This window comes from Oryzias latipes, chromosome 11, assembly GCF_053564925.1.
Source record: "Oryzias latipes strain Hd-rR chromosome 11, Olatipes_Hd-rR_3.1".
Classification (NCBI taxonomy): Eukaryota; Metazoa; Chordata; class Actinopteri; order Beloniformes; family Adrianichthyidae; genus Oryzias; species Oryzias latipes.
The window spans coordinates 1,126,252-1,148,384 of record NC_136247.1 but is presented as its reverse complement, the minus strand read 5'-3'; the positions used below and the strand labels follow the sequence as shown (position 1 = coordinate 1,148,384).

At 41.1% G+C, this 22,133-nt stretch overlaps 1 protein-coding gene across 3 annotated transcripts; it reads left to right on the top strand.

The window, feature by feature from the left end:
- Positions 1-269: 269 nt before the first annotated feature.
- On the top strand, positions 270-9,798 carry LOC105355174 (uncharacterized). Of its 3 annotated transcripts, XM_023960285.2 has the most exons (11): positions 270-479; positions 1,501-1,590; positions 1,848-1,994; positions 4,111-4,268; positions 4,437-4,573; positions 4,680-4,773; positions 4,847-5,188; positions 5,408-5,588; positions 5,800-5,927; positions 6,019-6,338; positions 9,413-9,798. In XM_023960285.2, exons 5-10 carry the CDS (start codon positions 4,557-4,559, stop codon positions 6,331-6,333), a joined length of 1,077 nt encoding a protein of 358 aa, XP_023816053.1. In that variant the 5' UTR covers positions 270-479; positions 1,501-1,590; positions 1,848-1,994; positions 4,111-4,268; positions 4,437-4,556; the 3' UTR covers positions 6,334-6,338; positions 9,413-9,798. The 3 variants fall into 3 exon arrangements, with proteins under 3 accessions (XP_023816053.1, XP_078810654.1, XP_078810653.1); XM_078954528.1 differs by lacking the exon at positions 9,413-9,798 and having other exon boundaries at positions 5,417-5,588; positions 6,019-8,342; XM_078954527.1 differs by lacking the exons at positions 270-479; positions 1,501-1,590; positions 1,848-1,994; positions 9,413-9,798 and having other exon boundaries at positions 2,071-4,268; positions 6,019-8,342.
- Positions 9,799-22,133: the final 12,335 nt, after the last annotated feature.

The following is a 22,133-nucleotide window of genomic DNA, read 5'->3' as shown; positions in this document are numbered from 1 at the left end:
TCTGTTGTGAACAGACAACATGCGGTCAAAGGAGCTCTCCATGCAGGTGAAAGGAGCCATCATTAAGCTGAGAGAACAGAAAATAAAACATGAAACCAGAAATTGCTACAGTATTACACAGCAAATTTTTAAGTGTTATTTTTTTTAGAGTTTTAGTATGCAGATTAATTTTTTCAACACTACAGAGTACATTAACACCTAATTACACTTTTTAGTTTCCAACTCATACACTTTGTAGTGTCATGTTATATGTCAGTGTTGGTGTAGAGCTCATATTTGCTCACCAAACACCCCAGACTGTATATTTATGATTGAGTCTGCATGGTTCTCATTTCAAGTAGCGTACGTCATTACGTCAGGTACGTTTCTATTGGTAGGAAATAGATGAGCGGCAAAGAAGGCAATCGTTGACGGCGGGAAACAACGGTTTTCAAGCGTCGTGCGGTGAAAAGGATATCGTGTCAGACAGCGGGAAACAGGTAAGTGGCATTTGAATAACCCACGCTATTAGACAAATATTTAGACACAGTTTCGCATTGGTTTTTTATTTGATCGGTAATGTATTTCCTGCTACCTTTTTTGTTTTGTTGTTTTTGTTTTTTTTTGCTAGCCTGACTGCAACAAACATCGATCGCTAGCTAAAACAATTATTTGAAATTCAAGGAAGTTGTGGTATCCTAATAAATTATTTTGTGCTTTATGTGTTTAACAGTTTTGGACAATTGAAGTTCAATTTGAATCCCCCCTGCGTATTTAGCACGTGCGTGCCGTCGTGGTAAAAGAAGCCGGTCTGTGTGGGGCACTAACACTAGAGAGAGTTCTGCATTTGCGATTTTAAATTGTATTAAATCTTCAACTTAAAGTAAACAAAAAATATGTGAATGTTGTAAATTTTATATTTTAGTGTCCATTGAGATATTTGAGCCCGCCTGCCAAAATCGATAAACTTGTGGGGAAAACCCCATCCCCCAACGGGTGGGAAAATCTGAGTCTATGTCCGATTTTCCACAATTCCCACTCTTATCCCTAACTATAACAAATATATACAGTGCAGGACTGTCTACTGCCCTGGATTAAAAGCGAATTGAACAACACCATGCTCACTTTTTTGAAAGCTTACTACTTTTTTAAAACTGCAATAATGACGTCACCTATTTCACAAAGTGAAAATCTAATTGATAATATGAGAGTTTTATGGTGACTATGTGAATCCACTGTGTTGTGATGATAAAAACGTTGATGTTTCACTTAAAAAAACATTTAGATACATTTTTTCGCACAAATTGGTCAAACGCAAAGCATTGGGGTCTGTTTGTCTATAGGGGTGTAACGGTTTACTTGGTTGTATGGAATCGTGTCTTTTTACAGCAATTTCGGTTCACTTTTGTACTGTACCCCACCCCCCCCAATTAACCGTGACCTTCCACAATATGCTCTTTTGTTAAACTTGTTGACTTAGCTTTTGTTTTTAAGGAATGCTTTTTTGATTTTTTTTTTTAGCTGCAACAATGCTATTTAAAGTCCAGTATTTGGGAAAGAAACGATATGTCAAACTAAATGGAGCCTCGTATGCTACATTCCTGAGACAAGGTAATTCATTCAACCCGTCATATTTCCAAGTAAAAAATTATTAAAGTGTCATCCTTGCTGTGTTTTTACCAGTTAGTTTAAATATTTCTTTTACTGTCTATTGTTACATTGTGAATGTGCAGTTTAATATTCGTATAAATTTGATTGGAATTGCATGCTATTTATCATACAGCAGAACATTGAAATGAATTAAACTGTCAAGTAATAGGAAATTGAAAAAAGTAACAGTATCCATAAATGTTTCTATTTATTTACAGCCAAAGAGAAGTTTGACATCCCTCATGAGACAAATTTATATGTTGTGGATGAAACTGGGACAGAGATTGACGAGGACGTGTTTAGTGATCTTCTGGACGAAAAGTCCGACATTGTCTGGAACCTTGTTGATGCCTCTTCTGTTCAGGGTAAAAGTAAAACTGCACAAAAAAGTTCATTTTATTTAATACATCCAATCTAAAACTAATGAAGTATTTTTGATTTGAAATGTTTTTTGTTTTTTTTTTTGATTTGAAATGGTTTATTTCAAGCAATCAAATAGAAATAATACACAAAAACAATATAATCATCAGTTATACATTCATACGGTAACTAATCAAACTTAGGATAATTAGACATAATTAATAAATATTGCTTGAAAGGGAGTGGAAGGAAGCGAACTTATATAATCCCACCCCGTTATACTATAATCATTTTATTACATGATTTATCAATATCCGGTTCCTAGGTTTTATCAGACAGAATTAATAATCATAAGGTATCAATAAAGTGGATGCCAAAGATGAATTACTTAAGTACTACGTCAAAAATAACTATTTTAGAAATCAACATGGCAAATGCAGCATCTGAAATATATGCAAATTATGTTAAAACATAATACTATATCAGTAAAATAGACACAACACTGTTTCAGGAATTTTCATAGCAAAAATTTCATCAAGTATCAAAAGTTAAAAAACATGTGCAAAGTTATGCTACATTAGGAAAGATTTTTGAATCAATTTATCAATTTTAGGAGCTAGTGAAGTACTATCATCAAAAGTCAATCAATTTAACAATTTTCAAAAGTGATTAATCATTTGTTTTACTCTTTTTGTATTTTTTTTTTTTGTATTTTTCTTTTTTTTTTCTTTTTTTTTATATAATAAAGTAATGCTGTGGGGGAAAAATAAAAAGGGTCCATAAACTGTCGAATTGTCCAAGGTTGGCATTTCTTCTTTTACTGATAACAGCCGATTTTCTTGGTTTAAACAGTTAATATTTTTCTTCCATGTTATGTCTGCAGACATTAGATTCAGGTCCATATCCTTCTTCAGCTGCTATCAGCTGCGGTGAAAGTTGAGGTCAAGTTGTCTGCAGGTCAGAACCCTGCTGTTATTCAGGTTACGTTAGGCATACGGAGAAAGTGATGATTCCAGGTGTCATATTTCTTGAAATTATTTGGCTCTTTGATTTATTACTCCACGTTGTTTCAGACAACCGTAATCAAGCACTTCTCAAAGTCCTTCATGGTGTTCACGACCACAACCTTTGACCGGTCCTCTGGACCGAGCGGTTTGACGTAAATCCTGCAGCCTTTAACCCAAGTGTTCTCAATCTGCTTACGCTTCCTGAGAAGCCGTGCATGTTTTGAGATTTCAGCATTCCTTCTGGTCAGATGGTCGTTCAGATAAGCAGCCGAACCTTTCAGGTGTTTCCTTTGGTTCATCAAAGCTAGCTTGTGTTTGTGATTCACAAACCTGATGAGGATCGCTGGTTTATCCGTCTCCTTTCTCCTGGGGAGCAGGTGGCAGGTCTCGATGGTATTGAGATCCAGGGAAATCCCTTTAGATGTGAGAAATGAAAGTATTTGCTGTTCCAGCGACGCTGCACCGAACTCCGTATTAGAACTGCTAGCTACGCTAGCGCTAGCATTAGCAGTGCTAGCTCCTGCTGCATTCGGCTTCGCTCGAGGCTTGATTGGTACTCCAGTGAGAATGACATTATTCATCCTTACTTGCTGTTCCACATCGTCCAGTCTTTTCTCCAGAATCTCGACCCGGTTTTCTCGCTGCTCGTTTTGAGCCCAAAATCTTCGGAACTCTTCCATCATATCCCAGAGTGGTGTTAGCTTAGCCGACACTTGATCCATAAAACTTTTCAGCGTTTCTTGAATAATGTCAAGAGACTTTTTGAGCTCTTCATATTCCTGGGGTTTCTTCGGGGGCATGGTCAGCTCTCTTTTTTGGAGAAAAATCAACTTTTTAAGTAATTTGAAGATAGTTGTATTCGCAGAGAGGCACGCCACGCGTCCTGCTGTATAACCCGGAACCGGAACTCCTGTATAACCCGGAACCGGAAACGGAAGTATATGAAGTTAAGCACATGGATCCTCCCTTAATGATTTTTTGTTTGATTTATTGTACTAATTTTGAATGCTTTATTAAATGCCTAAAATGGCACACATTGCTGTTTTACTGTATTCTCAAATTATTTTATGGTGGTCCGATTCTGACTGATTTTTATTGTTTGTTTTTCCTTTAGAATCTCCAGTGCAGTCTTCATGCACAGATACCCTGTCTCTCTCATCACTTTCATCAGACAATGAGACTTCCTTCATGTCCCCTTAAAGAAGTTACAGTGCAGACCCTAAGTCCCAAAGAAAAGAATCAAGTGATGAAAGTTCTTCAGATGCGAAAGAGGTGACATTCTCATTAATTTTACATATGATTGTGCTTATGTATTTTTCTTTAATAACTGACACCATGTGACGGCTATCCTTGATTTAAAAAACAAACAAACAAACATAGAAATTGATTAAAAGAACTAATTTGATTTTTGTGTTGTTTTTTTCCCCCTCTCCATTTTAGCTTGTTGAAAAACTACTGGAAGCCAAGCCAGGAGGAGAGAAAATACTAAAAGAATACAGACAAACAAGGGAGGTTAAAGATGCATCAGGCCGGACAATAGTCAAAATAGTTGTGGCAGCTATGATTGAGCAGTATGGGTAAGTCACTTTTTGTCAATTATAGTCTAAGTAAAAATTATTGTTGCAGTGACATACAAACATAAAATCATCAAAGATGACTAATTTTTGCTCCTTTCCTTCTAAGGACGACTCCCCCCATGGATATAAGGACACGCTATGCTTTAGGGATTGTCACCCTGTTTCCTTGTCTGAAAGATCCATACTCAGAAAAAGGATATGTGAGCATTAGTTTCTGTTCACCATAAAGTTTAGAGGAGTATTTTTAGAGCTACAGTTTCTGTTTCCCTTTAGGAGCACTTTTTTGATGCTAAGAGTAATGGAGGCTACATTGCATGGAAACTAAAAAACATGCAGCGTGAACTCAGTAGTGGAAGCAGGAGGAGCAGCAGCTCTGGAAGGGATTCATCACGCAATAGAGGACCACAGTTGGAGAGACCTGTGACCGCAGAGCATCAGTTGGATGGGGACCTCTGCAGAGAGGCCTTATCCTTTTTGAGGCACTGCACTGAAGAAGGGCAGATCTTCATGAAGATGAAACAAACTTTTCAATACAGACGGATGTTAATTCAAGATTCTGAGAAGTGTGAGACCATCCTAACAGTATTCCCAAGGTTTCTAGACACAAAGGGCCTGGTGAGTCAGCTGAGTGTTGTGATGTTGCAGAATGGTTGGTTATTATAGGGTGATAGTGAGTTATTCCTAATTCCTCTCAAAAATAACAGCAGACTTGAAAACAATGAATATATTTAGGATTATCTTTCCTTTGTCACTGCTTCTTTGATACAAAATTTGTTGAAGTTCTGCTGAAGTATAGATTAATTATTCGTCTATATTTTTTGTGATTAATTTAAGGTGTTGCAGGATTTCCAAATGATGTTTGGTGAGGAAACCGCCTCAAAACTCTTGGAGAAATGGGGAACTTTGTTAAAGCAGAAAGTTATCAAAGAAGCGAAAAACCTCACAAAAACACCAACTCTGGACTCCCTCATTCAGTCTGCTGAGGAGAACCATGATGAAAATGAAGATTTACCAGGTAAGCCCTTGCTTAGGTCACACATTTCGTTCTCTCCTTTGTTGTGGTTTGATTCATGCCATCTATAGATATGCAGAAGTGAAAAAGTCCTACAATTTTAACACAATTTTCCACAAAGTTGCTATTTATCAAACTTCACTAGCTGAATATATGCCAAAAATGACTAGCTTTGTTTCAAGCAAATTCTTTATTTTCTTATTTTTTGCTCCAGCTTGGGACAGTGACATGGCAGCACTGTTGCTGTTGGTTTATCTCCTTCCTCCTCCACCTGGTGGGAAGAAGCAACCTGGAAAGATCGCTGTTCGAGAAGCTTTAAAACGTGTCGTCCATTTTCACAAAGTAGGTGGCTCCCACTTAGATTTTAGTAACTCAAAGTGTAGTTGTTCAAATTTAAAATAAATTACTCATTATCCATTAAAACTTGTTTCAGTCATGCCGCAGCCTTCAAGAGGTAACGGGCCCAGTCCAGGGGAGACAGCCCTACATTCTGGCTGTTGGAACATCACGTGCCAGCATCAATGATTATTACATAGTGGTGGACGGTCAACTCATCCCCTGCAAGGCTAAGTCTTCACTTTCAGCCTTTGATGAACTTTTCAAAGCACACTACGTGTTTGGCATCTCCTACGACCAGCCCTTGCAGAACATGTATACATTTGTGCAGACGACCATTTACAATATTGATGTTGGCCTATGCCATGAAAGCCCCAGGGTAAAGGACCTCAGATCAAAGCTTCTCAATTGACTCAGGTAAATTAACAAAAGAAAGATGCTCCACTGTTTTGTTTGCAAATGTACTCGCAGTTCTGTCAAAGATTTGGTTCGTCATCTAAAGATTTTCCATGGGTTTTACCCTGGAAAAACATTTCAACTTCTATGTGACCAAGATGGATGTTCTCAGATTTTGCACATTTTCAGGTTTTAGAAAACATCTTCAAAGCAAACACAGAGCTAGAATTGGAGATCATCCTGAGGAAATGACCCCTTATTCTTTTCCAGTAGTTGATCAGTCAGTAGAGCCTTGTTCAGAAGAACAACCACAGAGTTCAACGAGCAATGTAAGAAACAGCCAAGACACTCAAGAGATGTGTGCATCCTTGATTGGAAAACTCGTAGGACATGGTTTGGCAACAAATGTAATAGAGTCAGTTGTAGAAAATGTGCAAGAGCTTGTAAATGAAATTCAAACAAATATCAAGGAAGATGTTCTAAATCTATGTCCTTGCAATGAAAATTTGAAAGTCCAATTGGAGGATTATTTCAAAACCCTTGATAATCCTTTCAGTAATGTCAACACAGAGAAAAAATGGAAGAAACATTTTGCAGAGAAATGGGGGGTGGTAGAGCCTGTTGAGATTGCTCTAGGTGTACGGTATGACACTAGAAGAAATCGAACCTCTGGTACATATGATCAGGTTCCAGTAACGGATACATTTGTGTACATTCCCATATTGGAAACGTTGAATTTTTTTTTTTTCCAACAAAGACATATTTGGCTATTTTGTTCAGCCCTCAGATCAGCATGGCATCTACAAAGACTTCTGTGATGGGAATTATTTTAAAAGTCATCCCCTCTTCTCAAAGATAAAAAATGCTCTTCAAATTCAGATTTTTTTTGATGAGTTTGAAACTGCAAACCCCCTTGGTTCTAAGCACGGTATCCATAAAATTGGAAGTATTTACTTTGTTCTTAGAAACTTGGCTCCAAAAATTAATTCTGCTCTGATGAACATCCATCTTGTTTCACTTTTTCACAGTCAGGATATCAAAAAGTATGGCATGAACATGATCTTGGACCCCCTGGTACATGATCTCAAAATCCTTGAGTCTTTGGGAATCGACCTCCCTTTTTCCGAAGGCCCAGTTTATGGAACAGTGGCCCAAGTCACTGGGGACAATTTAGGTTTGCACACATTACTTGGCTATGTTGAATCCTTCAGTGCCACCTATTTTTGCCGTTTTTGTCTGGCAGACAAAGAAACCTGTCAAATGCTTTTTACTGAAGATGAACCAGACTTGGCGCTGCGCAATGAAGGAATTTATATTTTTTGGTAAATTCATTAGGGTTTTCAGTCTTAAATTTTATTATATTGAAGATAAGTCATTTGCTGAAGTGTGTGTGCTTTTACATCCTTAAAACCTTGAAGAAGCTTCTTCAAGTTGCATATGTGAGAGGTTTCAGGAATGCAGCTCCAACCTCCAACCCCCTGCAGGAGAAAACGGTCTTTGATCTTCTGAGGCCATTTGGTTGTAGGTCTGACTTGGATCATAAATCAATCATCTCTGAGACTGATTTCCATCCCTGGGAATCGCCACAGGCATCTGCTCCCGTGTGGGGAACAAAGGTGTATTGTCTACTGTATGTTAAGAAGATCCGGCCACATGGGGGGGGGGCACCTAGGGAGCCATTTGGTTGCGGGACCATGTCAGTCTGGGAGGTGACTTCAGACGCGGGGAACGGATGCTGACTCCTAATATGGACTGACAGAAGTGGGCAGGCTCCCTGCCAGCCAATCCGAGCGTCCAGAGGAGGAGTCTGGACGCCATGCTGTATTACGAAGGAGGATGCTGAAACCGAGATGTTAAAACAGCTGGACGGAGGAACTTTCGTTGTTCCCAACAGGCTGACACGTTAAGACGTTTGTAATTCGGCGCTGTGTAAGCTCTGAAACTTTGGGAACCCAGATGATCTGTTTTATTTTGTTTTACTCTGTTTTTAGAAATATTGTTAGGGAATAAATTTGTTAAACTTAATCCGGCCGAATCCCGTGGTTTTCTTCTTCTCGACCTTTTTGAACATGCAACAAGGAAAGTAATCTCAAAGCGAAAGATTATATTTTCCAACAAAGAACTCCATGCTCAACATTGCAATGATGTTCAAGCCCCTACTGTGCCGTCATCCTTTGGTGTGAAGCGAGTGTGTTTGCTCAATGACCTGCAGTACTTTAATGTCTCTGACAATTACGCTGTTGACATTATGCATGACATATTGGAGGGTGTGGGGCAGTTGGAGTTAAAGTTGCTATTTGGCTACCTTTCAGACAAACAATTCATATCCAAATATGAGGCAATTGAAAGAATATACTCATTCAACTATGGGTATCTTGAAAGGAAGAATCGTCCCAACAGAATAAACCTGGACCAAACAGGCAATACTATTGATCTAAATGCTATTCAAACATTTTGTTTGGTAAGGAATGTCCCATTGATATTTGGAGATGTTGTGCCAGAAGGCAATGCACATTGGAGACTTTTGCTACTGCTTCTGCAAATTATCAATATTGTGTTTTCACCAGTCATTACAGAGGGTATGACCATTTGTCTGAAGCACCTTATTATTGATCACCATCGGCTGTTTAAAGAACTGTACCCACAACTCAACTTGATGCCAAAACACGACTTCATGATTCATTACCCCAGAATTATTCGAAAATTGGCCCAATTCTTCACTTTTGGTCAATTAGATTTGAGGCAAAACACAGATTTTTTTAAAAATACAGTGAAAAATTTCAAAAACATCACAAAGACATTGGCCCAAAAACATCAGATGGCAATAGCATACCATTGGGAATCATTGCCTTTGAAAAACATTGATTCCGGACCTGTTAAGATGGTAAAGCCATTTGAGTTAAGAAACGGGGACATGATTGCAGATAACCTACACATTGACATGAACTGTGAGGTTGATGTGGCTTCTTGGATTACATGTTATGGGACAGAATATCGACCTGATCTGGTTGTGTTCTTAAAAGTGGAAGATGGAATGCCAGTGTTTTGTCAAATAAGTAACATTATTGGTTTTGATGGGAACTATTTTCTTGCAGTGGAACACATGAAGACACTGGGATTTGCTGAGCACCTTCATGCCTATCATGTGATGACAGGAGATGAGTATGACGTTTCTTTACTGAGAGTTGATCAGTTGCAGGTATTCAAACCATTTGACCTTCAGACAACTTATGGTTTCGAAAGGAATGACCTGTATGTTATCCTTGTTCACGTGTTGTTGTAGAATACTTGTTTACCTTAAACATTTACGAAGGATTTTGTTCAAAACAGTTGTTAAACTGTGTGATACCAATTTATATAGCACTATATTTATGTTGCCCTACGTTCTAATGATCCTGCTGAGTAATAACACAGACCAGTTAATCAACATCTCACTTTATAGTGGTGTATTCAGACTACAGATGTTGGATTTCTTTGACATTGTGGTTTTCTGTGTATTTTTGCTTTTAGGGAACTCTGAAATTCTGCATTAAGGTGAATAATCAACTCTCTTTGAAATAATAATTGGATATTATTGGGTGTATATAAATCACTGATGAAAGAGTTAATTTCTACTCTTTAAGTGTAGATGCAGTCAATATCAGAACTGTAATGGTTCATCTGGACAGAGTCAAATAATATCTGCTAAAGAATTTATATAAACTCTCACGGTGTTGGAATTTTACACAATTTTAGTGTTATTTCATTAACTCTTGTAGACGGTGTTGTTTTAACACTGGGAATCTGGACCCAAATAATCACCGGATTCGGTGTAAACTTTACTCCTATGGAATAAAATATACACTGCTTGATTTGCTGTGTAGGAGTGGCAAAATCAACAGTGTGGTCCATCCTGAGAAAGAAAGAAAGCACTGGTGAACTCAGCAACACAAAAAGACCTGGACGTCCACGGAAGACAACAGTGGTGGATGATGGCAGAATCATTTCCATGGTGAAGAGGAACCCGTTCATAACAGCCAACCAAGTGAACAACACTCTCCAGGAGGTAGGCGGATCAATATCCAAGTCTACCATCAAAAGAAGAATGCATGAAAGTAGATCCAGAGGGTTTGGACTTTTCTAAAAAGCATCTAAAAAAGCCAGCACAGTTCTGGAAAAACATTCTTTGGACTAAACCAAAATCAACCTCTACCAGAATGATGGCAAGAGAAAAGTATGGAGAAGACGTGGAGAAGCTCCTGATCCAAAGCACACTACATCATCAGTAGAACACGGTGGAGGCAGTGTGATGGTCTGGGCGTGCATGGCTGCTAGTGGCACTGGGACACTAATGTTTATTGATGACGTGACACAGGACAGAAGCAGCCCAATGAATTCTGAGGTGTTCAGAGACAGACTGTCTGCACAGATCCAGGTGAATGCAGCCAAACTGATTGGACGGCGTTTCATAACACAGATGGACAACGACCCAAAACATACAGCCAAAGCAACTCAGGAGTTTATTAAAGCAAAGAAGTGGAATATTCTTGAATGGCCAAGTCAGTCACCTGATCTTAACCCAACTGAGCAGCATTTCACTTGTTGAAGACTAAACTTCAGACAGAAAGGCCCACAAACAAACAGCAACTGAAAGCCGCTGCAGTAAAGGTGTTGGAAAAATGTATATAGGTTATCTCATATTTGCTTATTTTATGTATCACCTAGCTATATATATATATATAGCTAGGTGATGCATAAAATAAGCAAATATGAGATAACCTATATACATTATATATATATATATATATATATATATATATATATATATATATATATATAGGTGATTTAATCATGTTTGCAGAAGTGTCTGTGTGTGTCCAAATCTGTTTCACAGGAAGGTGGAGGTGACACCCTTGTGAGAAAATGTTTATCTTTGCGTCTTTTCAGCATTCTCCTGAGAACCTGTGTTAGCTGTGTCTAAAATGAATCGAAGGACGCTCTGTGTTAGTTTATCTGTGAGAAACGGATTTGCAGGCCCAGAGATGATTTGAGAAGACTGTGGAAGGACGGACATGTTGTAATAAATGCTTTCTGATAGTGCTGCAGCTGTGTTTTTATCTGTTTCCCCTCCTTAGAGCTCAGCGCATGTGTAACTTAGGGACAACCCAAATCAACTTATTAAAAGAGGAGGCAGCAGAATTTGCGCCAGAGTGGAGAGAGATTGTTTACTGGGTAGATCTCTGTCTGCTTTCCTCGTAAAGGTACCTTTGTCTGTTGGTCTTTCTTTCCTTTTTGAATTGTTATGATGTTGCAGGTTGTTTTAACCCAACAAAACGCCTGGCATAGCATTCAGAAGGAGAAAATCCAGCATCTGGTGATGTCCATGAGTTCAAGACTTCAGGCTGTCATTGCCAACAAATTCTTTTTAACCAAATATTAGTTATGACCATTTGGTTTTCAGTTATTTCATTTGTCCAATTATTGATGAGCCCATGAAATGAAGGGGTTGTGTTTAAAAATGCTTTAGTTTCTCACATTTTTATGCAATCTTTTTGTTCAACCCATGGAATAAAAGCTGAAAGTCTGCACTTCAATGGCATCGAAGTTGTTTTGATTAGAATTCACTGTGGTAATGTTCAGAAACTAAATGAGAAAAAATGTGTCTCTGTCTAAATATTTATGATAAAGATGAGAAGTTTCAGGCAGAAGAATCAGGTAAGAAGGAAGGCCAGAAGATCAGAGGATCACCAAAACGAGTATTTTAAACAAAGCGGGTGTAAGTTTCCTCAGAGTGTGGAGGTGGTAGGTGGCAAAGGGGACATGCAGTACTCCCTAAACTACAAACAGCTTCCTGTCTGAGGGCTGGACTTTCACAATTACAGGGCTTACCACCAAAAAGGCTGCTAATCCAGAAAAACGACAAAGTTGATGTTTAGCTTTGACACTTGACTCCAAAGTTTTTGAACTGACAGGACATTAGTGGGCGGGTTTTTCTCAAAACAAAAGCCCTATGCTGACCAAAAGTCACTGGACAGAAACAAGATTGCCAGATTCAATACTTGAATTCAATAATCACTGTAATAATCCACAAACACCTTCAGTCCTGCGTAGCGTCATACAGACTATAAATCTGGAGTCATTGTTTTATCAAACCTAAGCCAACAACAAGCAGCTAATTGAACTTTTTCTATTGTTGTAGTTTATCTAATCCTGATCCAAAATTGGCCTCTTCCACACTTTTAGAAAGTGTGCCTCTATTATGAGGCCAACAACAGTAAACAGAAAACCAATTACTGCAGCCAAAGAAGGCAAATGGTTACCTTTGCCACAACTGGGCGCTGAAAGTTTCAAAACAGAAAACTAACATTAGCATTTCGACACTAACTGGCCGAGTATCTGCCATGATGCTGAGGGGTAGTGGGTTTCAAATTCATAGTTGAATATGAAAGAAATTATTTTTAATCGTCGTTTAAATGGGTTTTTAAATGTTAACTTAAGCTGTAGTTTATGAATGACCCGTTTTTACCCTTTTCAGAAACCGTTCTTCTGTGTTTTATCACCTGTTTCATAACCCAAACTTGGATGGGTGGGTTTACGACCCACTGGCCTTGACAGAAAAGAAAGGATGCTGTTTGAACTGAAAACATGCCCAAAAGCTTCATTATACAACACCCCTAATGAGCTTTTCAACTCTGATTCTCTTGTTGGAAGTTGTAACCTCCCACTTGTTCATTTATTCATTAAAAGGAGCAAGGATAGAAGCAGTCCTTTGAGAAGAATGGTGATAGCATTTCTCCATCATGTTTGTTTCTAACTTGTGCACAAGAAACTTTGCTTGTTGGTCTGGTCTCTTACTGTGCCTCTCTTTATTGTCTATGTGAATTTATCTGACATTGAATCACACCACAACTCTAAAATGAAACACTAAGCCTCTTCTCCAACCTGTCAGTCTTGCACAAAAACTATCTGTCTTCAACACTGCGCTTAAACATACAGACCATTCAATGTTGACTCACTTATCTGTTGTCTGCTACTTTGATCCTCCTGATTTGTTCCTCACAACACAGATACAAGCTCTACAAATGAACTATTTTGTTTGATTGAATCTTCATTATCCGGAAAATATCTACAGACAGTAGATGTCCTTTTAAACTAAACATTATGAAACAGAATTTTAATTTAAAAGATAGATTTTTTGGAAACCGGAAACTTGAAAAACTCCAACTTTGGCCCGTTCAGACCAGTCCAGGAAAATAATGTCTGACAGTAAACCGGTCTATGGCCTAAAAAAGGTTGAGGGCCACTGCATTAAGATTTAAATCTAATGATTTGAAATCCTACTGTCAGTTAGAAGTCTACCATTTTAGGAGTGTTTTTTTGTAAATAATAAACAAAGCAGTTTAAACTCTGGGTGGTCAGGAGGTACTTCCAGATGACTGGATAACTGCAGCTAATGTGATCAGGTAGACAGGTAAGACTTTACTTGATGTGTCATCAGGAAAGAAAGTTGATAAGGCGACTTGGTGGTGAAATGAGGAGATACAGGAGTGGATACAGAGTTAGAGGATAGCTAAGAAGAAGTGGGACACTGAGAGGATTGGAGAGAGTAGACAGGAGTATAGGGAGACAGCGCAAGGTGAAAGTAGAGGGGTCAAAGGCCAGACAAGGGGCTTATGATGACTTGAATGCTAGGTTGGGTCATAAAGAGGGAGAGCCTGAGCTGTACAGATTAGCAAGGCAGAGAGACTGAAATGGAAAGGACATGCAGCAGGTCAGGGTGATCAAGGATAGGGATGGTAATGTATTGACAGGTGTCAGTAGTGTCATGGAAAGATGAAAAGAATACTTACAAGAGTTGATAAATGTAGAAAATGAGAGAGAACAAATAATAGGAGAGGTAGCTGTTATGGAGAAAGAAGTAACAGATATTAGTAAGGGCGAAATGAAGGGGAGTGACCAGGATGGATAGGATCAGGAATGAGGACATCAGAGGGACAGTACATGTTAGAGGTTTTGGAGAAACAGTCAGAGAGGCCAGACAGAGATGGTTGGGACATGTCCAGATGAAAGACATTGAATCTATTGGTTGAAGGATGCTGAATCTAAAGCTGCTATTAGAGGTCTAGGTGAAGACCAAAGAGAAGGTGTATGGATGCAGTGAACAAAGACATGAAGTTAGCTGGTGTTACAAGACAGGATACAGAGGCAGGGTTAGATGGAGGAAGCTGATTGGCAGTGCAAACCCCAGAAAGGAAAGAGGAAAAGCAGAGGAAGTGCTTTAAAGTTCACTTGAAACGGGAAGATGATATGTGATATTATTATGGAAGTTAAAAAAAAAACGTGAAAAATAAAACCATTTTATTTTACAAAAAGTCTTAGATTTCTCTAAAACAAAAAAGGAAACTTTGTCATCAGTTGCAAAAAGATGCCTATCCAGTGAGGGTAAGGGGGTTAGTAAGCTATAATGTGGCTGTGTTTGTGGTCTGTGATTGTCCCTAGGAGTACACTGCGTTACTTTGGGAGGACGACTCACAGCTGTGAGTGTGACTCACCTAGTCTCTCACACACTTGGCACCTAATAATCCCCAGTCAACCCACACACTGAAAAACAATACATGCTTATTGTATGCTGAATTCACTATCTAAATCATACCTCTTTACAGCTCATTTGCTTTTCATCCCTCATTCTCCAAAAAATACACTTCACTTCTTCTCAAACTCTTATGACTGGATCAGAATACAGATGATGTTCTATCGTTTGTGATACATCGCTTCATCTGCAACCCTGTTAACTATGAATCTTTTTTAAATGGTTATCGGTGTATACTTGTATGGCACTTTTCTAAAATCCTCGAAGGTCAAAAGCGCTTTAAAGTCACAGTCCCCTTCACACATTCACCCATTCACACACACATTCAAACGCTAGCTGGCGGCTCAGCCACTGGTACCAACCTTCCAACACAGGCATGTTGGGTTCAGTGTCTCAGTGTACCTGTAATTTTCTCTGGAGTTGTCAAATACACAAATGACAACTAAGGGTATGCTCATATGCATCCATATGGAGGGTTGACCTGTATGGGTGCTGCAGTTTTTTGGGATTGTCCGGGCCCATGGAGGATTGTAGAGAGGACCAGCCAGTTTAAGGGCACCGTTTTCATGTCTCGTCAAGTTCCTGTCCATCACTTGTCTTGTCTCGTGTGACACTTCCTGTTTTATTTTGAAAGTTAACCCACCTCTCGTTTCAGACGTTCCTCTTCCTGCCCTTGTCTGTTTCCCCACAGCTGAGCCTGCCTCATCATCCCTGATCGTTTCCACCTGTGCTTCTCCTCCTCATGTATTTATAGCCTGAGTTTCCCTTTGTCCGGTGCCTGTTTGTCTTGTGACTTCCCTTGACAAAGCGAAACGTTCTCAAGTCTAAAAAACCACCTAAACTCTGCATCTGAGTCCAGTCCGGTGTTCTGCCATGTCAGTACAAACAGGCCAGAATGGACTCAGCAGAGAGCAGCAATTTAACATCTGTTCTGCAGCGCCTGGAAGCCCGCCTTTCTCAGCAGGATGACTTTCAGAAGGCCCTGGAATCTCAAATGATGCAGGTCTCCACCCAAATCCAGGACCTCCGCCTGGGTTCGCCCTGGGTCACCTCACCTCCAGGTGCTTCTGCATCCATCCCGGTTCCTCCCTCTCCCACTATGCCTGCCAGGACTCAGGAAATCAAGATGCCCCCCCCCCCCCCCCCCCCGATCATTACTCTGGGGAGCCAGGACTATGTAAGCTCTTTCTAACTGACTGCTCCATCCATTTTGAACATTCCCCCCATGCCTTTGTCTGAGACAGAGCTCGGATCGCCTTCATGATCTCCCATTTATCGGGGAGGGCTCATGCTTGGGCCATGGCCGAGTGGGCTCGCGACTCCCCGCTCTGCTCGTCTGTCATTGCTTTCCAGGAGGCCCTTCAGACCACATTTGATCCGGTGTCTACCAGCCGGGACAAAGCGCGGGAGCTTACCAGCACACACCCCGGTGGGGACTCCGATTTCGCACCTTAGCGGCCGAGAGCGGGTGGAACTCGGTGGCCCTGTATGACGTCTTCCTAAAGGGGTTGGCCCCGCGCATCCAGGAGCAACTCATACCTTTGGACTTACCTCTGGGCCTGGACTCTCTGATCGGTCTTGCCATCCAAACGGACAACCGAATCCGTGAACTGGCTTCCAGACGCGGCAGCGGACCGTCAGGGGGCGGGCCTTCTCACGGGGCTGAGTGCACGGGCAGAAGGGACTTCCGACGTTTCACGGCTGATCCGCATCACTTCTCAGCGGACAGCAGTGACGAACCCATGCAGGTGGGACGTGCACGACTTACGGCGGAGGAACGACGGCGGCGCCAGCGGGAGGGTTTGTGCTTCTACTGCGGAGAGCTTGGTCATCCGGTTTCCTCCTGTCCCATGAAGAGACCGGCGACGGTGAGTCACATCGCCGCCGCAGACCGACGTACTCGCACAACCAAGGATAACCCAGGACCAGCTTCCTTGAGGAGCACTCAAACAGGTGAAATGACATGACTTCATAAAGCCGATGGTGGACAGTTCCCTGGTGCCTCCCTCAGAGCCTCCTCCCCCGCCCAGAATGGTGGGAGGTGGTCTGGTGTACATAGTACGAAAGATACTGGCTGTCAGGAAGCGGGGCCGGGGTCACCAGTTCCTTGTGGACTGGGAGGGTTACGGACCGGAGGAGCGGCAGCGGATTCTGGAACGCTTCATTGTGGACAGGTCTCTCCTGACGGACTTCTTCAGGTCCGGGTCTACTGGACCGTCAGGAGTCGGTCCTTAGGGGTGGGGTTCTGTCATGTCTCGTCAAGTTCCTGTCCGTCACTTGTGTTGTCTCGTGTGACACTTCCTGTTTTATTTTGAAAGTTAACCCACCTCTCGTTTCAGACCTTCCTCTCCCTGCCCTTGTCTGTTTCCCCACAGCTGAGCCTGCCTCTTCATCCCTGATCATTTCCACCTGTGCTTCCCCTCCTCATGTATAGCCTGAGTTTCCCTTTGTCCGGTGCCTGTTTGTCTTGTGACTTCCCTTGACAAAGCGAAGCCTGACATTCTTAAGTCTAGTGATTAAAAACCAACTAAACTCTACATCTGAGTCCAGTCCTGTGTTCTGCCGTGTCAACCGTGTCTTACAGTTTCCTTGAGGCTCATTCAAAATTTAAATTTGTCACGTGCGTGGTAGGTTTTGTGTTATTAGTATTTGTTAGACTAATGAAAGTTGCACACTCTTAACCCTTGTGCTATCTTATGACCCCACCCTCACATTGACGTGTTCTCCCTACCATGACAAAGGTGGATAAAGGTGGAAAGATTTCATGTAATCTTTCAGGGTTCTGACTTTTTCCTTAATAAAGAGAGGAACCACACAGGAGATGAGAACTTTTGCTAGACTTCTGCAGAAGAAGAATCGGTCTATGACAGCGCGAACTGTCACAGAGGAGTTCTGCCATCCTAGTGCATGGAGCCTTCTTTTATTGAAAACTGAAGGTTGCAGACATGAATGTGGGCCATTTAATCAGAAACAACAGGAACATCATATTCTCTTATAATCAGAACTTTTCAGGTCATTGTTTTCTTACTGAAAGATAGAAATGAGACAATCATATTATGGAGACTATAGTGTGCAAGCAAATGATAATTATACAACTCTAACATCCCTCCCTTTTAATCATTTCAAACACGTCATAAGTAAACACAGATAAAGGGAAGGTACAAACGTGAAAAATGTTTTGTTTTTTTGTTGTTTATTTTTTAAAAGAACAGGGCATCAAAACATCATCATTTCACCACTTGCTTTTGGCCCTTTCAGTGAGAGATTCATACGATGCCTCTGACGTAGGAGTATTCACATGGGGAGGGGTCCTCTTCAGCTTGTTGGACAAGCTAGTAACAAATGAAAGCCTGCGTGGTAGCCTTTGCGATCATGGACATGACACAAGGCAGAGCGCATGTTGTAAAAAGACAAAAAAGGCACAAAACGATGAGTATAGAGGTCAATAACTTCAGCAGGAGGTGCCACCATGGGCCTAATGTAACCCAGGACCAGATGTCACTGGTGGGACTGGCACCAGGAGTCGCAGACTTAACGTAGGCTTGCAGCTCTGCTAAGTCGTGCAGTGCGGTAGAAATGTCCTGTCCATCACTGGTGCCGTCCGGGATGAAAGTGCAGCAGGTGTCTCCAACCATTTTGCACACACCTCCTGATGATGCAGTTAGGATGTCAAGCACGAGTCGATTTTGCAGAACCATAGTTCTTATGGCCGACATCTCTGCTGCTGATGCATTGGAAAACTTGTAGGTGGTGTTAAGGAGTCTCAGCAATGCGTACCTGTTGATCTTGATGTGGTCTCTTATTTCTCCCACTCCGAGCCATGGAAGGAGTGGTTGTCCGAATTTTGCTCCTCCACCCCAGATATGGAACTCCCATGGGACTCCAAGAGTGGTAGTCATTTGTAGGGAATTCATGTGGAACTCCGGTGCGGCACGTTTCAGTCGTGCAGGGTGGGGTGTTGGGACGGTTCTGTTCATGAAGAACACAGGTGGAACCAGAGGGACCAGGGCACAAAGGCCTCCCCAGTTTGGAGGAAGGGATGCATAGGCAGAGTGTCTGCACAGGAAGTACCAATCAGCTAGGACCCCGGATCCTCGAACCCCAGGCACTATGGTACTGCAACCTGCTAGGTTTTGCCTACCTTTGGTCTGGTTTGTTATGTCAAATGTCCGTTTGATCAGGAATAATCCACAGCTTCCTCTGATCCTGTTGGTTTTCTGCATACAAGCTGAGTAGTTAGATCGAACAAAGATATCACCTCCGGGAGCTTAATGGGGTCTTGTGGTAGTGGCAACAGGTCTCTCATTGGGCCACATGGTCCACAGGGATTATTGGGAGGAACCCAAAACCGCTCAAAGTAATTCCTTTTGCTCCAGGAGTTGAATGTCCTCCTGTTAGTTCGGTTGTAGCCAGGGTGTGTGCTAAGTTCATACAGGCAATCTTGTTGTCTTCTGGTGATATTGCCTGGACGGAGACCTGTATTGTGGGAAGCATACGGCATGAAAGTACACACATAACAGCTGGTGATGTTGTTGTCGTGTGCAGTTCTGTTCATCAGTTGCCACCAGAGATTGGTACTGTAGGAATGATCGTGGGTGGCAATATTGAGGTCAGTTGTCTTTTCATACAGATCCCATGAGCGGTGGATGAGGTTGATACCGCCTTCTCCTGGTTTCTCCATTGCTAGGAAAGTCAGTGCGACTAGAAGACGTGCTACAGTCACAGCGCAGCTCCGCGCCCACCTGCTGCGGTCTCCCAGCAGTGGGCCTTCCATGCTGCTAGGTTGCAGAGTCACTTCAAAGATCCAAGTTCTAATGGATGTTGGGTTCGGCTGGTTTCTTCGCTGACGATTGAGACGAACCGCCACTAAAAGACGGAACCCCTTTGTAGTCAGACTTCACCACAACAGCCTCCTTTAGGCCTCTGGTGCACGTTGCAACTTACAATGACTGAGATGTATCCAGCTGGGGCGTTCAGCTATTTTTACTGCCGTGGGTGTTGTTAGGAGGACTTGGTATGGTCCCTCCCACCGTGGGCTGGCCCAGTTCTTCCTTTTTAGGACCTTGATGAACACCCAGTCGCCTGGTTTCACCGGTGAGCTTTCCTGTGGACATAAGGAGTCAGATGGCAGTAAATTTGCATTGGACACCTCCTTTTGGTTTATCATTCTTATGATAAAATCTGCTATTGTTTGTTCTTCATTTGTTTTTTGTAAGTCTGTGGCTACTATAGGTAACCTATAGGGCCTTCCATAGACTATTTCAAAGGGTGTCAGGCCATCTGATGTAGGTGTGATTCTCATGTATAGTTTTACTAGATCTAAACACTCTGGCCATGGTCTTCCTGTTGTTTCCATGCATTTTTTTAGTCTGCTTTTTACTATTCCATTTGTGCGTTCCACAAGTCCTGCACTTTGTGGGTGGTATGCACAGTGATTTTTCAACGTCATTTTTAGGCTGGCGGCCATGTTTTGGATGATGGTGTTAACAAAATGGGCTCCATTATCACTATATATAATTTCTGGTATTCCACAATTGGGAATGATGGTTTTACAGATACCTTTTGCTACTGAGATCGCGTCAGCTTTTTTGGTAGGGATTATTTCTACCCACTTTGAGAATGCGTCTATTAGCACAAGGCAGTACTTATAGGGGCCACTTGCCGTAAATTCAATGAAATCCATGTGTAATACCTGGAAAGGGTAGGATGGCTTAGGAAAAGTTCCCCTCTTTGGTTGCATGTTACCCTGTGGGTTTTCCGTATACAGGTAGGACATGTTGTACAAAACCTTTTTAAGTACGATTGTAGGCCAAATGCTGTAAAATAATTTTGTATGAGCACTGTCATTCCTCCTGTCGACACATGGCATGGCCCATGTGTCGCAACTGCTGCTGCTTTGAACAATGATTTCAGGAGTACAGGTTCACCATGCATTTCATAAATTTGTTTTTCAGTTATTCCTGCTCCCTTTGATAACCACAATTTCTTTTCCTGCAGTGGAGCTGAGCTTTGCATGTCATGCAAGATGCTAGTGTCTATGAGTTGTGTGTTTTCTGTTTCTGCAGAGTATGTTTCTGTGTTGTGGTGTCCTGCTGCAGCTTGTTTTGCAATTTTATCAGCAAGCCTGTTCCCTATTGAGATTGTGTCCATGTTTGCAGTGTGTGCAGCACATTTACAAACTGCTAACCTTGATGGGGCCTTTATGGCTTGTAAGAGGTTAAGTAAAAGTTGTGCGTGGGTGATGGGTTTGCCTGTGGAAGTTTTCATTCCTCTGCGTTCCCATTGTTTGGCAAAAAAAAATAAATAAATAAAAAAATGTTGAGAAAGTGTACTGGCTGTCTGTGTACACTGTAAGGTCTTTTCCTTTGGCTAATTCACATGCTCTGGTTAACGCTATACTTTCAGCTTCATTTTGCTTTGTAGAAGTAAAACGTCAATGGCATGAGGGACTAAAAGTTGTAAAGGATGAAATAATATTACATCTGCCGAGGAGGTTACAGCCATCGATGCAGCACAAACTGCCTGTACACATGGTGGTAGAGATTGGGCAACAGGGTCAAGCTTTTTGGAGTAAAATGTAAGGGGCTGTCATATGGCTCTGTGTTTTTGCATTAATTTAATCTTAAATTAAACTTAATTTTATTTCTATAGAACCTAATTACCTACACAAAAATAAAAGAGAAATTAAGATAAAAAGCTTAAAGAAGAGAAGAAATAAGTAAAAGAGCTAAAATATAAAAAAACAGCTTATATATGAAAATATAAATTAAAATAAATTAATGCTAAAAAGTGCATTAAAATGTCTAAAACACCTAAAATATAAATTGGAACAAGGTAAGACTTAAAAAGTACAACATTAGCATTAAACAAATACTGTAAATATGTGATAAATTATAATATAACATTTCATTTATTTATTTATTTTTTGTTTAAAACCTCAACAGTGGGAGAGGCCCTTACATCTTCAGGCAGGCTGGTCCACAGACGAGGCTTGTAGTATCTAAACAAGGCCTATTCATGGATTTTAGTTCTGACCTTCAGCAGGCCCGCGCCTGAGGACCTGAGGGCTCTGGGGGTTCAAAAGCTAAAAGCATGTCTGAAATAAAAGGACCAACAACATGAACACTCTTATAAACTATCTAAAAAATCTTAAAATTGATCTTAAAGCTGACAGGGAGCCAGTGCAGTTATTCTAAGCTGGTGTAATGTGCTCCCTCTTCCTGGTTCTTGTTAAAAGGCATGCAATG

What these genes read in the sequence shown, in the direction of transcription:
- LOC105355174 (XM_023960285.2), top strand. An exon ending in TTCTAGACACAAAGGGCCTG is followed by an intron (nt 5,189 to 5,407) that starts GTGAGTCAGCTG and finishes GATTAATTTAAG; the next exon opens with GTGTTGCAGGATTTCCAAAT. An exon ending in TGAAAATGAAGATTTACCAG is followed by an intron (nt 5,589 to 5,799) that starts GTAAGCCCTTGC and finishes TTTTTGCTCCAG; the next exon opens with CTTGGGACAGTGACATGGCA.